The following is a 17,891-nucleotide window of genomic DNA, read 5'->3' on the forward strand; positions in this document are numbered from 1 at the left end:
GTCCCGCCCTCTTTTCACGACTAACTAAAACGCTCAACCAGGCGGGATGTTTCATCAGAAACCACAGACTTCGCTGCTTCTCTTCCGTCTCTATCTGTCCACTATTGGACACCAGAAGACAGCAAAAGGTACAAATATAACGACTTTTGTTTTCAAAACATGTGTAGATATTTAAAAATCCAAGCTGTGTTCAATGACGCGCTTTTTTCCATTCAGTAGTAATGTTTATTTATCTCGTAGTAAGACTGATGCAATCCTCCTCGTGTGTTGTATTGGCGCTAAAGGACATAACGTCCTTCACCTTTATTACCCGATTCGTGTGTGAGCGTTTGTAATTTGCCATATGTTACAGTCATAATGAGTTAATTCGCTGTAGTTAACATTAAGTAAATCGGCTTAATTTGTCATTTGAGCGCGGAATCAGCTGATGTATAGTCCGGCGTGTAATGGAAAACCAATGAGAACAGAGCAGAAAAGGGAAACTTAATAGGGGGTTACCATTGTGGAAAAAGTGTTTAAACAGTCCTCTCTTTTTAAAGAATACACCTGACACCCGTAGTTTTATCACACAATGTTTTCATTCATCGTTTCGCTTTACGCGGTTAAAACGTCGTGAGGCTGATGTTTTGCTTTTTATCAAGGCGCGTTGATGTCTGGGATGCTGCTTTCAAAGACCCCCACCAACACCGAAAATTCCAACACGTGCATCGAAATGCCCTCAGATGAACTCAAAAAAGTGCTGTTGGAACGGTTGCTTTTAATGTCCAGATTTTCTCACCAAAACGGGCAAATAAAATACCAGGAAACGTAGCTGTTAAACCGCTGCTTGGTGCTTTTCCGCATTGTATTTATGAACCTACAACCCGACAATCACCGAGCGTCGTTTATACCTGAATGCAACAATATCAACACAGGGAGATGAGCACTTGGAAGCCACGTAGCTAGCTGATGCTTCACACGCTAACAGCTGCACATCACGCAATATGGTTGGCGCTGCTTGTAGGTAAATACATTTTAACTGCTATTTTATTTGAGGGTTTCTCTTGTGCAAAAACCGCAAAATTCGTGAGTGTCATCAAAGCGAGCCGTCTTTCCTCGGTAGCCGCCGCCGAGCTGCCCGTCTTCCAGGGTGTTCCCATGTCTGTGTTGCATCAGCCGGCTAAAGCAACCATGTAGTAAAATGCAGTAAATGCTTTGCTCTTTGTTCAAACCCGCTGAGCTTGAAGGTCAGGTGGTGTGAGGTGGAGTTGTAAAGGTGTGGACGTACCGTAAAACTGCAAGCCATGCTGCAACAAACTACTCAAGTACTGCGGCTATGTTGAAATGTCACGATTTTTTTATTGACCTATTTAAAGTTTAGCAGTTTCTAGTAAAGATAAAAAAAAACGAGAACTAATGGTGCTTTTACTATTTAATACATTTGATGTTTATGGTTTATTACTATGGTTTTAGTATATTCGTGTCGAGATTTACTTCTAGATATTATTAGTTTATCCAAAGTGTGACAAATAAGCAATAGATATTTGCCACGCCTTGATCTACTTTGATACAGTAGATTATTAAGATATAACACCTCCGTTTCATTGTGAACACAAAAATAAAAAATGTATTTAACAATCTAATTATAACAAAAAAAAGCAACAATTCAAACTCCACTGTAAGTGTTCATTTTTGTGTTTTCACAAGTAAAATGGGAGATTTCGTAAATCTTAAATTGTTTTTTAAATAATCAATTTAATGTAAAATCATCCATGATGATTTTATGATTTGATGATGATTTTATAGTAATAAGTAAGGTTGTTACTTATTACCTGGGTTATTACTCGAGACTAATAACTAGAATAGTAAAGTGGACAAAAGTAACGCATTTAACGTGGGAAAAGTAGGTTATACAGCAGAAAGAAAACAATTTCTTCTTAGCCGTGTGGCATCCCCCACCACAGACCATGCTGCTCTGGGCAGAGAGCCATATTATCAGAAAACATAAATGTTTGTAAACAGACATATGTATTTGTTAAAAGCAGCAGGTAGGAGGTGAGGGCGGTTAGTTACTCTAAATAGCTTAAGTTAACACTTCTCATTAAGAAGACTTTGAACTGAAGAAACCCTGTGATATAAGTTTTATTTGGTTTTATAATTTTTTAAGGCTGTGATCTGCTTTCCTACTGGTACAATAATGAGTACCATGTTTTTTTCTGGTGAGTTGCGCCTCACGAGTTTAAGACCAATAAAGTTTAATTTATTCGATTCGTTTCTCTGTTTCATCAGATTCTCTCGAGCTATCTTTTCATGCCGTGCTGCAGCTTAGCGGCCACACCTTGACATTCAAGATGTGGCCACTATGTGCCAAACGGCCAAACTACTTTATCCTCTTTAGCTCTATGTGAGCTTAATGCTGCCTCTCCCAGGTCCTGTTAAAGCAAGTAAGAGCCGGTGTTGGTCATGGGAAAGCGAGCAGGTTGTCCGTTTGTCACATTCCATTTGACTGGGGAGAGCAGCTTTTGGCACGGGTTGCTGTGTCCTGCCAGGTGAACTGAGAGGTCGGTCAGTTCAGTCTCAGCGGTCGGTCTTTTCCACAGATACGTGAACAAAGGTCCTAGAACGGGCTTGTTGGGGGCTTTTGTGTAGATTTTCATTAATGCAACATATATTTTTCACTCATTGGGGCTACACATAAATTCAGACAATATTGCAGGATTGCTGAAGAATACTGCAGCATCACTTTTGGAATAATAAAGAGGTTTTAACGTGATGTATGCGGTCAGAGTGTACTCTTGCAGTGTAATCTACGTCTTGTTCCCATTTGGTCCTCCAGGTAACACAGGTTCCCATCAGATTGAGTGAAGTTACCACAGTTTCAGAGTATTTTATTTATTTATTAAAAAAAAAACAACTAAATCTATAACATGATCCAACTGATATAGATCTACTTTATATTCCCACTATTGCTAAAACAAACAGGAGTTTTCTCACAACCAAAAATATTTCCAAAAAGTAAAAAAAAAAACCCAACTATATATATATATATATATATATATATATATATATATATATATATATATATATATATATATATATATATATATATATATATCCCTATTTTTTTAGGGATTTAGAAAAAAGCCACACCCAGAGATCTGTTTTTTTTTTCTCTTAGAACAAAGCAAGCTTGTTAAAAAGTTGAGTCAAAGAAATGTGGCTAATCTGACTGGTTTGTGCTGCTTAGAAGAAAGCTGAACCAAAATATTTTTGGCCTGAGTCGTACTCTATGCATGGTGTAGTAGTACATTGATCAATAGTCACACACCTTGAAAGTGAGTCGCACAGGCAAATGTTGATATATCTATGCAGCCTCTTGTATAAATTTTTTTCTTTTTTAAAGTGAGCTCAGTATGATGCCATATTCTGTGAAACGGATTTGTGACGCCTCTTTCTTCCGGCCCGGTTCTGTAACCACCACAGCAGCAACACTAGTGACTGCAGTCAAAACAAACCCATGTGTTGTTCAAGTTAGAACGTGGCCCAGAAACAACTTATAATGAGGTTAGCATGTTTGTTACCTTCCAAAATAATCCTCTTACCGTGCAGTACGTGGCAGCAGCTGCAGTGAAGCTCAAGCAACACAACCATTATCCCCGAAGCCTGTTTTAACCGGAGCGCAGTTGGCCCGAAACGGTGGGTTAGCAGTCCCACCGGCATGAAGAGCCTTTCTTTAAGGGGCAAGACGACAAGAACCCTGCTGTTGTGAACAGAGACTCCCATGATCACACTGAATATTTACTTTTCTGTAAAATGTTGTCTTGGATGGTCTTTTTTAAGAGTGTGTATGTGTGGACTTGTGGAGTTTCTAACCCTCGTGAAAACCACAAGGAAAAGATTAGCGACGCGCTGACGTGAGCGGAGCCGCAGCGATGGTTTGTTTTAATGAGGCCGTCACAAACCCTCCAGATCTGTGGCATTCTATAGAGGAAACACTCTCCTGGTTGCACTCAAATAACTGTGAGGTGCTGGGTGAACCCCTGAGAGGGTCACATCCAGCCAGCCATGGCACTTTGTTAATAGGTGTTTATTAGCACAACGCAGACGCCCCTCAGATCTCAGTTCCTGGTGTGCGAGTGGAAAAATGCTGCTGGAATGTCACACCAAGCAGGAGGTTGGAGCATTTCCACCCAGCACCCGTTTCCCATCGTCTTCAGAGGGGCGAGTGTTTATTGTGGCGGCGCTCCGGGCGCGCTGTTATTTGGATTTCATTGTTTCATCGTGTTTGTCTTTTATTTCTCCCAATCCTAAGCTGTACGAACCAAGGCATTCTTTTGATCCGGTAGAACGAGACATGCTTTGATTAATTGGTCGTGTTGCTTTTGTGGTATTAATAGAATATTGTCTGTACTGAGGCACTGTGAGTTTATGTCCTGAAAGGGGCCAGAATTGGACTCTTGTCTTTTAAAAGCTTTTTGTTTTGCTTTGCACGACATGTGACATTTAGCCAAAGTGGTCAGAGAACGGATCCTTCTTAAGGCAAAAAGTTCTTCTTTTGTAGACGCTGTGACACTGAGACGGTCCAGTCCGTGCTGCCAGTGTAGAGTTTCACTTCTCCTCTTCGCTGGCTGAACAGTGAAGTGACCGACTGGCCCGATATGCCAAGGAATCAGGTGTCACAGCTTAAACGGCCTCAGACTGGACACAGCACTGCTTTTTATACTTTCTCAAAGTCTCTGAAGAACAGGGCTTTAACAGAACTCAGACCCCTTAACTTTTTCCCATCCTGTGACTTTGCGTTTTGCATTCAAGTTTTCATTTGTGACAGGTGAAAGAAGGAGTGAAATGCAAAATATTGTGCAAAGTACAATAGCCAGTTTGTTAGAGAACAATAAACTAATGTGTGTATTTTTTATCTTGTGATAAAGCTCTGAATCAGTTAGAATGTGTGGTTATCTTTTAAATATTTGAAATATCACCTTCAGATTGCCACTCTAATCTCAAACGTGCTTGATTAACAGAACAAAGGTCTGTTTTGATAACCACACTGTCGCATTAGCTGTGATAAGTTACAGTTTACTTGATTATTTAGCTTCTTCATAGTGTCTGAATAATGTTGCACTTGCAGGAATAGATCAACTTTCTCTGTCCTTGATATTCCAAGCAGCAGTTTCATGTGTCAGCAAGAGGGTTGCTGTAAATTTGAGGGTGATTTTTGCACATTCATCACATTATTATCACGGCACATGCATGCTTTTGTGTGATCTCAGACAGTAGAATAACACAATGCACTGAGCTTCCTGTCATTCACACGCTCAGTTTATAACGTGCAAATCTCTGCTCTGAATTTCCAAAAAGTTTTTAAGTTTACTTTTATCTGTTAATCTGAGCAGGTTCTGCACAGGCAATGTTGTTTTAACCAAACCTGGATTGACTGACTGACTGACTGACTGGCTGGTCGGAAAGTAAAACACATCTTATGCAACCTGACTTGGATATAATATGTAACATCGGAGTTGAAATGTTGTGGAAACAGTTTCTTTTTAATACCGTAAAATTCAGTCAAACATTCCTTCACAAAAAGATGCCTCTGCACTTTAGTAACCCGCTTTTACTTCCCCGGGTGGTTTACAGTTGGGATTTACGTCAGTCCTAAATTCATTTGTGTGTTTTTCCTCGTTCATCTGATAGTTGGATCAGTTCTGAGAAAAAACAGTGAGCCTCCTCACTCGACTTGATTCCTCTAAATGTCCTTGGACTGTTATGCGCTGAACACATGTTTGCAGAAACTCCTCTAATTATTAACATTTATTATTTGCTGATCTGACGCAGCAGGTGTTTACGTCCTCAAAATCTGGGTTTGGGTTAATTTAAACTTCTAACTTTTAAAGTCTGAAACTTTTAGGTTCAGTTTCATCAGTGTTTTCCCAGTGCAGCAGGTTCACCTTATCACATTACTGGCTCATGCTGCCTTCCCCACCTCTCTCTTGTTGATGTTAGTTTGATTCGAACCCATCGTCTCCTCGCAGCCTTTCCCAAGCTTTTAGAACAACACCGAACCAGCAGTAGTCTGCACTTTCTCGCTGCAAGGAAGTGGTGAGGGCTTATGCAAGGTGTTCCTTTGTTTGTACTAAGGTGTGTCACATGGCAGGTTTATTTGTTAAAGCAAAAAAAAAAAAAAAGAAATGAAGAATTAGACCTGGCAGGATGGTATTCGATCTCCTTTTGTCTTCACGAGGTCACTGTGTGCCCCACCGAGATCCTATGATCGTATACTGAACTGGAAAAAGGTGGAAAAATGTCTGAATTCCTGGAAGTTGTGTAACCTGGTTCTCATGTCAGGAGGTAGAATTATTTTTTTTTTACCTTTTTACTGAAGTACTGCTGGCCGATAAGAGGGATGTTCATAACTAATTGGAAGAAAATACTGAATTTCAACTTCAGTATTAAATAAAAAATGTATTTCCATTCATAAAATGTTTCTTTTATATTCATTCAAAACAATTTAGTTACATATTCAGCTGCAATGTTTTTTGGAGACTGTCTCTCCCAGATACGTTCTCATTTTTCTGCACATCATAGCTCAGTCATCTTCGACTGACAGGTAACGTCTGGACGCAGAACCTGAATAGTTTTTTGTGCTGGGTTGGTTTTTCACGTAATATTTTTGGTCTAAACTGTTCTGATCGTCTTTGTTTTTTTTTCCATCAGCATGATGCTGCCACCACAGTGTTTCACAGTGGAAGTAGTGTGTTCAATGTTGGTTTTTCTTGTTTAAAATCTTTCGTTTTAGCACAATCTTCTGCCTTGTTTCTACAAGCTTTTTAGGGATGTGAATATTTCTGCAAAATACTGAGAGTTTATCTTATAGTGCAATAAAGCATTAAAGAACAGTTTTATTTAACAAATACCTGAATTATTAGGCAAAAGACGCATGGAGATGTCTTATGTCGTATAAGGAAAATCTTTTCCAGAGTTCACACGTTCTGTTACTGTTTTTTTAGATTTTAAGTCTGCCCTGATTTTTCTTTCGTAGAAACGGGAACAATGCTGTAATCTCTGTTTAATTGCGAGCTCTGAGCTGTAAGAAGTGTAAGCTCTGGCAGGTACTGAATGAGAGCCCTGTTTAACTTTTTTCCTTGTTGTGTTTCCTCATAGGTCCTAATCTGCTGCTTCGACAACACACCTGCCACTTCCTGCTTTGTGTACTCCAGTAACTCCTGCCTAAGTAAACACACACATCAGAGGACCAATAGTATTCAAGTACTTGTTGTTTACCTCGTTTCCTGCTGTCCTGATCCAAACCGGAGAACAGGTGTTCTGTATAAGCCGTGCCCATCATCTCACACACACTCACCCACCTACGCTAGCATCATTTAAAAAGCATAGCCTTTTCCTGCACCCACGCGTAATCACAGCCATCATGGCCAGCATGCTGTCCAACTTTGGCAAAACCCTGCTGCGCCGCCGGGCGCTGGACTTCTCCAATGAAGAGACGCAGTTCGCCCGCTGCTTATCCACCCTGGACCTCATCGCCTTGGGGGTGGGCTCCACGCTGGGCGCTGGCGTCTACGTCCTCGCAGGCGAGGTCGCTAGAGAGAAGGCGGGACCGGCCATTGTCTTCTGTTTCCTCATCGCCGCCCTGTCCTCCATGATGGCTGGCCTGTGCTACGCCGAGTTTGGCGCCCGCGTCCCCAAGACGGGCTCCGCCTACCTCTACAGCTACGTGACGGTGGGAGAAATGTGCGCCTTCATAACGGGGTGGAACCTCATCCTCTCTTATGTCATTGGTGAGTTCTAGTTTAGGTGGATAAAGTGTTGAACAAGCTGAATGTCATCCAATATCTACTTTATCTTCCCAATTCAAAAAGTGAAACTCATGGAACAGGAAAGAATAGATTGATTACATATTTGTCTGTCGCAATAAATCAATTAATCGCATTATGAATTAAAACGAGACGAAGGATTTCCTTTTTTCATGCTTTGTTTTTCTCTTTTTCTCTCTTTCTACCAAAGTCTGGTGCTTTGGTCTCAACTAGCCTTTTTTTTAGGACAATTTTGTTTGTTGTTTCTGTTGTTTTATTTGTTTTGGATATTTAGAATGTGTTAAATGTTCATTAGAGCTTAAAGTTTGTTAATCTTTGAGAATGTATTCTTGCATTTTCAAGAACACTTTGAGAAGTGAGTAGCATTGTATTACTTGAAAATTGTCGTAAATCAACAATATTATTGTTTACTGCAATAATTTCTGGAACGATTTATCGTCTAGCAAAATTTATCATGACAGGCCAAATAACAGACAGTAATGAATTTCTGTTTTTTTGTTTAATTTAGATGATTATGGCTTGTAAACTTATACATTGTATAAAAACATTATAATATTACACTAGACCGATAAACATAAGGTTTTGGCAGTTTTCTCTGTGTGCATCTTTTTTCCTTCCACTCAATTTTTCAATAATATGCCTGGATACAGCACTCGTGAGACGTTAAGTGGAAGGAAAAAGTGATCGCATATGATAACCATAGCCTTGAAAGGATGTACATCTTGTGTAAATTAGACGTTTCCTGAGAAAATTAACCTTTTTGGTTTTTATTAGCCAAGAAAGAAATAATTTGATATGTTTCACTCTGTGTGTTGTGAATCTAAATAACATGAGTTTCACTTTTTCAGTAAAACTAGTGAAATGCATGAAGTTTCCAGTGATCCTCAGATTTTTGATTTCTCTTCTGTTTTCGTTTAGGTACGGCCAGTGTGGCCAGGGCTTGGAGCTCGACCTTTGACAACCTGGTCGAACAAAAAATATCCGGCTTCTTTAAAGCATCCATGGAAATGAAAGTGCCTGGAAAAGTGCTAGCGGAGTATCCGGATCTGTTCGCCCTAATCCTGGTCCTGCTGCTAACCGGTGAGTGTGCTGAGAGCTTAAAAGTTTTAGTAGAAGGGGAAGGAGAAAAAAACCAACTCCTGTTTATGCAGCTAAAGAGATCTTATTAGTCGGGCAGAACAGTTGTCACACCAATCTCTCAGCTAATGTCACATGCCAGCAGCAGTGTTAGGAAGAGCTAATCGGAGGATTGCTGTTGCCGAGTGATGGTTTGTCGGAACATATCTGCCCACGCAACAGGACGTGCAGTTACTGATCCTGAATATGAATTTCTTTCCCTCGCTTCCTGCGGCGTCTGCTCCCCTCAGGTCTCTTGGCCTTTGGCGTGAGCGAGTCGGCGCTGGTGAACAAAATCTTCACGGGAATCAATCTGGTGGTGCTGGGCTTCGTCATCATATCTGGCTTCGTCAAGGGTGACGTTAAAAACTGGAACCTCGAGGAAGGCGACTACCTTAACTACAGGAACGGCACTAATGTCACCCAAAAGGAGTGAGTATTGGACTCTATTGCCAACATAAATTCTGTTTGTGTTTGAGTTCTAAATGTTGCTTTTTCTGCTTTTCCCCAGACTGACAGAAAAGTTTGGTGACGGTGGTTTTGCTCCGTTTGGTCTCGCTGGAATCTTGTCTGGCGCTGCCACCTGCTTCTACGCCTTTGTGGGCTTTGACTGTATTGCCACAACAAGTGAGTATGTTTTCTATTTCCAAGGTGCAAATAGAGTAACATGACTGCCTATATGACCTCGGACTCCAGCCTGTCTGCCATTCATATTCAGTAGGAAATGTGATCTTAATAACAGCGACGGCTGCGCATACATGAATACTTTGATTCGGTTTAAAAAGTGAAGCTCAGCTGTTATAAAAATATTGAAGTCGGCGTTTCAGAGGGCTGCATCCAAGGAAATTGTTGGAAAGTTTAGTAGAAGGAAAACGTCAAATCTGTCTTTGTCTCAGCTTTTTTGCAAAGCAGAATGTAAAGAAGATTTTTTTTGGGATGTTCATAGCTGGTAAAGGAATATCTCCAAACATTTGCAGCTGTAATGCATGCCACACTTTTCAGATTCATGGTGCATGCTATTAGCGTTCCACAATACATACTGTTTTGCATGTTGGCTAAATCAGTTGAGATGATTTGGGGGTATCGGTGTAAAGAGGGGTACAGATGTACACACACTCTTTAGAGTTTTGCAGATGTGTTATTTTTTGTATTAGCTAATTATTACACTCTACTTTGTGTTTGTCAGTTACATAAAACACTATATAGGATGTTCTGGTTTGTAGTTGTGATGAAATGTGCTTAAGGTGTACTTTTTCTACTCAGTGCAAACTGGTTTTAATTCATTTATTTGGTTTTCAGTGAAATTTGACTTGCAGCTCATCCTTGTTCCATTGTTTTCTTCCACCAGGCGAAGAAGCTAAGAACCCCATGCGATCCATCCCCATCGGCATCGTGGCCTCGCTGCTCATCTGTTTTTTCGCCTACTTTGGCGTGTCAGCAGCCCTGACCATGATGATGCCGTATTACCAGCTGAACACTGACAGCCCTCTGCCCGAGGCCTTCAGCTACGTCGGCTGGGCGCCAGCCAGATACATCGTGGCCGTGGGTTCTCTCTGTGCGCTGTCCACCAGGTGAGGAAGGGAAGCCCTAACACCTGTGACTCGCTGTAAGCAGCTGTTGGAAGTCTCACTCTTGATCTGCTCTCAGCTTACTGGGCTCCATGTTCCCCATGCCTCGGGTTATTTACGCCATGGCCGAAGACGGGCTGCTGTTCCGGGGTCTGTCCAGGATGAACCCTCGCACAAAGACCCCCATCCTGGCTACCATTGTTTCTGGAATCGTTGCAGGTAACGTATCTGTTGGTAGGATTCAGCTGTGTGTCGTTCTGCCATCGCAGTGAGTCAGCAGAGTTTGTAATTAGACTTCCAGCTCTTGTCTGTCTTGTCTCAGCATGTCTGTCAGGATGTCAGGTCAGGATCGATAACGCTTCCTGAAGGCGACAGGAAAAAACGCAGCAGTTCCGATGGGTTTTGAAGTGGCTATAAACGTTTGCGTCCACAGAATGAGTTTTTCTGAAGTCTGGTTTCCTCCTCGCAGCTCTGATGGCATTCCTGTTCGATCTGGCGGCCCTGGTTGACCTCATGTCCATAGGAACGCTGCTGGCGTACTCATTAGTGGCTATTTGTGTCTTAATTCTCAGGTAAGCACTTTTATAGGTTCATATATTAAAAATTTAATTCAAATAAATAGTCTTAGGATGATCGCAGATCACAGATTTACAAAAAGACTAAACCTGACTGAACTTTGTGTGATGTCCGTTAGCATCAAGATGATGTTATATAGAAATTTGTGATCTCTGCATAAATCTGTGCATTTAAGTGGAGATTACAACACATAAAGAGTAAAAAGTAGAGACACCAACAAACAACAGACTTGCACTCGTCCATCTCATCATAGGGCTTTGAAGCTTCAACTAAACACATGAAAATTGTAGAATTATTCCTATTATACAAATCTAAAATCTTTTTCAAAGTGAACATACACACATGTGTGTCATGGTTTGATTTAAAACCAAGCAGGTTATCTGAAGTAAGGAGAGCATGTTCTATCTCACTCAGTCTAAAGGTGCAGGACCTTGGATAGCACACAGGCTGATAATTTTCCTTATTTATTGTGACAGCTTTATCTTTAATAATAGACACTAATACAACACATAACAATGAGTCATGGACTAAAAACCCAATAAAACACAAAGCAAGCAAAGGGAAGAGTTTTATGATAGAAATTTGTAATTGTTCTGCACACAGGCTCATGACTGCATTATAAATGTATGACTTGAAAATGTTCTCCAAACAACAATATTATTGTGTATCGCAGTAACTTCTTTGACAATTTATTGCCCAGCAAAATGTGTTACCATGACAGGATTATGTGTAACTTGGTGAAAGGTGTGATGTTTGCAGCAGAACAGAAGACATTTTTCCTTCTTGATCCAGTTTAAAACAGCCTCTCTGCCCCGACTCACCAGGTATCAGCCAGGCAATCTGAATTCGTCCAGTCAGACGGAGAAGCTGGTGGAGCTGGTGGAAGGCGAGAAGGTGGCTGTGAGCGGCGGGGACAGTGGGGACGAGTACGGCATGGAGATGGAAGACAGACCCCTCCATGAGACGTTCACTGCCAAGCTGCTCTTCTGTCCAAGTGGAAAAATCCCCACTAAGACCTCCGGGATGATAGTCTATGTTACCACAGCTGTTATTTGTAAGTCTGCTACCAAGTGCTCAGTCTACTTGTTAGTCAATGTCCAGAAGGATCTGAGTTTGTTTTCTTTCTCCTGTTTTCACAGGTGTTCTCATCACCATTCTGTGCATCATCCTGGCAAACGGTTTGAACCAGCTGCTCGCCGGACATCCAGCTGTTGTGGTGCCCTGCATCATCTTGGCTCTGCTCTGTGTCGTCTGCATTATCATCATCTGGAGGCAGCCACAGAGCCCAGAGGCTCTGACCTTCAAGGTCAGATAACTGCTTTGTTGTGTGTTTTGGCACTTGTAGTGTTGCACTGAGCAGTTCCTAAATGTAATCTCTGTTTTCTCAAGGTCCCGCTGCTTCCATGGCTGCCCCTGTTCAGCGTTTTTGTCAACATCTACCTCATGATGCAGCTGGACATTAGTACATGGTGCCGCTTCTCGGTCTGGATGGTTGTCGGTGCGTTTGAACGTTTCCAAACCTCTGATCCCTTCTGCTCCGTCAAACTGGGGCAGTTTGCTCATGTTACTCTTTTTATCTGCCCTTTTTCCTCCAGGCTTTGCCATCTACTTCTTATACGGTATTAAAAATAGCAGTGAAGCTAACAAGTCGCCCTCAGGCAAGTACGAGCCGGCGCTGCAGAACAAAAGCCCGATTTACAAGGGCGGTCCTGATGAGAGCGACTTGGAGGCCGGCAGCAGCCCCTGATGCGGACTGACCCAGACCCGAGGCTCGTTTCCGGGCACCTGCACCCATTCCTGATCATTTACAGTGCAGGCCGGCCGGAAGTGCAGGCATGGGCCGGTTTGAAATTATGACGGTATGGGGATCTTAGGTTTCGCGGAGTCACGGTATAATGGCTACAGCTCTAAAATGTGTTATGTTGCATTTTCTTTACGATGCTTTGACGTGAACATATACGCAATTTGCTTCTTAAATGTTTGCTAAATTGTGGACTGATCTTCAACCTTTGACATGACCTGTTGCTGCCAGAGGCTCTGCTTTTTCTAAAAAAAAAAAACTCAATTAGGACAGATGTGAATTTTACTGCAATTTCAAATTAGTCTATCATCATAATCTCTATAGTCATAGTTGACTTTGTCTTTGGAAGCTGCGTAAACTTGCAGAGCTAGTAACTATGCAGCAGCAGCCGACCGGTGGGATTTGACCTCCACCTGTTCGGTGGTCAGACCTTACAAAACTAAATGCTTATACTGCAGGCACAGTATGGCACTAAATTTTTATGGTTTTAAAACTCTGACTTTTTCATTTTATGGAATATGTTGAAACCAGCAACCGGCCCATGCCTGCTCAGAACGCTGCTCCGGGTTTAAAGGGAGGGAAGAGGCAAGAAAAACACAACACGTCTTACCTCTGACTTGGAGGCTGATCAACTACTTGACAACTAGATGCTGTGACACAGCCGATTTCCAGCTCGTCTGAGTTTTAGCCCGGTTTTATTTAGCCTTAGCCCACAGCAAGCATTTACCTGCCTGAATCACATGTTTTCAAAGGATCTGACCAACAAGGGGGTCAGATCGTGTTTTATTCCGTTACATGAAGCTGCAAACCGGAAAAATGTTACTTTTTGTTTTTTGTTTTGTTATTAATGTCCTGAGGTGGACCCATTAAGCCACTAGTGAGTCCCAGTGTAAATCCCAGTCAATGACCGTTTCAGCCATTAAGTTCACCATCATAAGATCACTCAGTGAGTCCAGCAACAAAGTGGCAGAGGACAGTCATCCGTCGCTTATGAATGTGGTGCAGTAGAGGAAGTTACCTGTGTGTTTACACGTCGTGTGTGAGCGGCTGTGAGGTTTACAGTGTCAGTTTTTACTGGTAGGTCAGTAGCATCTGGTCAGTGCTGATGTTTATGTTCAATATTGTGCAGCTGAAGTCCTAACTGGGAACACTATAACCCCACTGCATCCTACAACTCCCTGAAAACTGCTGCAGACTACATGTAGACTACAATGTTTACATGGTACAAGTAGGCATGAGTACAAATACCATGGTTTCTTGGTATCAACTCCAAAATTTAAATCAAGAATGTAAAACATGAATTCATGAATATTACTTGAAATAATGTTTTCTATAGCATTACTTTCTTATGTTGGTATAAAAAAAGAAGTAAAGCTATAGAACAAACCTCTACTAAATTTAACTGTATATTTCAATTTAGGATTCATTATCACAATATTTCATTTAGTATTTATTGCGATAAAAAAGTATTTCCGACTAGGCCTGTCACAATAACACATTTTGCTAGACGATAAATTGTCCCAGAAGTTATTGTGATAAACGACAATGTTGTTGTTTTGAGTCTATTTTCAAGCATTGTTATGATAATGGAAGAATGCATTCTCAATGATTAATACACCTTAAACTCTAAGGAACATTCAGAACTGGAACTGGAAAACATTTTAAATATTCAAAATAAATAAAACAACAGAAACGACACATAAAATTATGAAATCTCTGTAAACAAAATTGTCCTTCAAAAAAAAGGACTATTTGTGACCAAAACACCAGTCATCCAGTTTTTGATAGAAATAAGTGATGAAACATTGTATGATAAATTAAAATTTATCATACAATGAATTGATTTATTGCTCATTGCGACAGGCCTGTTTCCAAATTCCTCAGTCTGTCACTGTCTACAGGCACAAACTGCTCTAAAAACATAATCTAAATCCTGGGGCATGTGAAAACATGTGAACATAGAAGAAATAAAAAAAATTCTCATTTAATTTTTTTTATCTGGTGCTTGTGTGCCCACCACCTCTTTTTCTAATGCCGCCCTGGGTAATTGCCCATATGATCATATCTAAAGTAGAAGGAGCATAACAGAAAATGTTTGCACTTTTCAAACTGCAAATTTTTAAAACCATTATATCTACAACCAGCCCATGCCTAAGTATGACATAATTTAACAGTTTTGTTATTTATTTCATCACAGTATTAACATGTTACCATTCGATTTTGTGGCCTTTGATTTCAACTTCAGTGACTCTAAAATGTACATAAAACACATAAATCTGTGTGGTTGAACTTTCACGTCATCTTGCTGTATGGATTTTAAAATTATTCAATGGATTTACCGATTTAAGATTTTGCTAACATACCAGTTTATCTGCCTTTTGTATTGTTTTTTTGTTCACATTTGTGCAGACCGGACGATGTTGATGGGATTTTGGGTGTCGGGCATTTTCGGCAGAAATGCGATGATCTGTAATGTACGTCCAAAATAAGCCAGGGTTCATGTCAAGTTTTACCACTAAAATGTAATCTCTTTCTTTTTCTACTTCTTTGTAAAAAAAAAACACCTGTTCCCCACTAAGACTCTTGATTAGTTTCAGCTATACAACTTGAACTTTTAAACCTTTTTCAGATGAATTACCATCACTTGTATTTTAGTTTTATAATCTTATTTACTTCTAATTTTGTTAGAAAATGTTAATATTTATGTGTTCGTTGATTGTTTGGGAAAGCATTACTGCTTTTCTGCCTTTATGTTTTCATTTTAACTTGCTTTTTAGATGTACAGCTTTTAATGTTGATCTTTTGTCACATTATGTATTTTGTTTCTGATCTTTTCCGACCAAACTGAATATTTTTTTACTCCACTTTCCAAAAACTACCAACCACAATGAGTTGGTATTTAAATTATTCTAACTATTTTTGCCCCAAACCTTTTTCAGTCTGATTGATAACTTATTTCTAAAAGGTTTTTTGTGTGTTGTTGTCATAGTACAAGTGCTTTACTGTATAGAGTGTACAGTATTTGTTTAAATATCTTTGTATATTGCTGTAAATTATGCAAATATACTTTCTTTGACATATGAAATTACATGTAAACCTGATTAGGCGGTTTTTGTAGATTACACTTGAAGGAACTGATGCTGCTGAAGCCCAAATTATGAAACTATTTGAGATACAAAATGCTCCCATGGAAGCTGGATTATACTTTGAAACGTATCTTGAAAGCGTTTATCGGTAAAAGGTAGATTTAATTGTCTTTTTTTTTACAGATGGCGCATAAGAACCATTTGTGAAGTCGAATGTGAAATTTGCTCTTCAACTTTTTGATCTGAACTTTATGTTCTCCACGCTTACTCGCCACCAAAATGTTGTGTTGTGATGGCGTGTTGACTCACTCAGCTTGTCACAACCCGCCCTTGTGCCTTTTGGAAAAATCAATCCAATCATTCCCCCGTAGTGCTGAAACATTTAGAGCAACAATTGACTTCTGTTTTGTATTCTGTACATATGCTTCATTGTGTAAAATGAGCTGCGTTTTAATTTTCTCTTTTTTTTTTAATAAAAGTGATTTATCCTCTTGGAACGTGTGTCTCTCTCTCTCTCTCTGCCTGTTCGTTTTCTCAGCAAACGAGTTGAATGCCAGGCGCTCCAGTTTTTTTACAATGACTCACTGATTACTCACCTCACATTTAGCACTTATTCTGTTAGCTCAGACGCCCTACCTTTTGGGTGGAGAGTTTAGGTTCTGGGGAAAAAAAAGAAAAAAGCAGAACTAACATGTTCACTTCCTGGTTACATTTTGTCTTTCTGTAAAGGCTTTAACAGTAGGGTAGTTTCCCCTGCTAAAACATTTTTTCAACAATTATTGTTCATTTTAGAGCAAATAATGAGGTTTAGAAGATATTGCTAAGAAGTTTGAAAGTGTTATATTGAGTACTTAACTTTATATAACCTAATAAATCCTTATTTTTTTTCAACAAATAGAAAATGCATGCTTTTACTGCTCTACACTTCTATTACTTCCTGTTTTGCTCATCCTCTGGGCAAATTAGTTATCTCTAAATATGCTAATGGATTTAAAGTTATTCTGCTTTTCCTTTTTTTAACACTTAATATATTTAACAGCATAAAACAAATTCTAATATCAAACAAATAAAACCCAAGTATAAAGTTGTTTTACAACCGCACCCCACATTCCCTGGCCTGATGACGTCCGGACTTGTACGTCCTTACGTCACTTAAATGGAACCAGTCTGACAACATTCAACTAGATTAAAGGATCTACATCCACAGAAATTCAAGAACATAAGAAAGAAAAATTACTGACAGAGGCTTGAACTGAATTTATTAGTTTAAAAGTTGAGGCTATCTGGTACTTTTTCTTGCCTACCTTTGTATTTTGTGAGGAAGTGATCAGTTTTATATTTTAGTGAGGCTGCCCTCTAATGGTCAAACATGGTAACTCACTGCTCTTTATTTGAATTCTTAAATTTTTTGTTTTACATTTACTTTCTAAAGACTCAGTGGGTTTCCACTTATTCTGTCCAAAGTCACTGAGAAGAGATTCTACCTCCATCCAGATGGGGTAAATGGACTCATCCATTGTTTATTTATCATGTTTGATCCCAATAGTTAATACTTATTGGCATTTTATTAAGAAGTTTTAGATACAGACCAATTGAATAACCAATTCATATTGAATCAAAAATAAAAACCACTTTCTCTCTTAGAAACTTTGATTCAAAATGAAGGGATGAATTCACTGTAAATTCAGGTAAAAGTGAGCTAATCAATAGATTGTTGCCTTTACGGCACCCTGAAGGGGTGATGTTTACTTTAGTAACATTTATGAACACAGATTTGTTTTTATAAAGGTGTGGAGCCCCTGCATAAAGAGTGCTAGAAGGGATGACAAAATGAAAATAAAGTGAAAAAAGTCAAGAAAATGGCTAAAAATTGAAGGGTATAATAATTATTTTAATTATTATACCCTTCAATTATAAAAAACAATATAATATAATATAA

General features: G+C 39.7%; 1 protein-coding gene across 2 annotated transcripts; it reads left to right on the forward strand.

The window, feature by feature from the left end:
* On the forward strand, positions 1-16,449 carry slc7a3a (solute carrier family 7 member 3a). Of its 2 annotated transcripts, none has more exons than XM_008426968.3 (12): positions 1-128; positions 7,138-7,769; positions 8,724-8,885; positions 9,173-9,353; positions 9,433-9,548; positions 10,270-10,492; positions 10,569-10,708; positions 10,959-11,061; positions 11,890-12,119; positions 12,205-12,371; positions 12,455-12,563; positions 12,661-16,449. In XM_008426968.3, exons 2-12 carry the CDS (start codon positions 7,403-7,405, stop codon positions 12,810-12,812), a joined length of 1,950 nt encoding a protein of 649 aa, XP_008425190.1. In that variant the 5' UTR covers positions 1-128; positions 7,138-7,402; the 3' UTR covers positions 12,813-16,449. The 2 variants fall into 2 exon arrangements, with proteins under 2 accessions (XP_008425190.1, XP_008425191.1); XM_008426969.3 differs by lacking the exon at positions 1-128 and adding an exon at positions 898-1,003.
* Positions 16,450-17,891: the final 1,442 nt, after the last annotated feature.

Source organism: Poecilia reticulata, chromosome 14 (assembly GCF_904066995.2).
Source record: "Poecilia reticulata chromosome 14, P_reticulata-male-v2, whole genome shotgun sequence".
NCBI classification, from domain to species: Eukaryota; Metazoa; Chordata; class Actinopteri; order Cyprinodontiformes; family Poeciliidae; genus Poecilia; species Poecilia reticulata.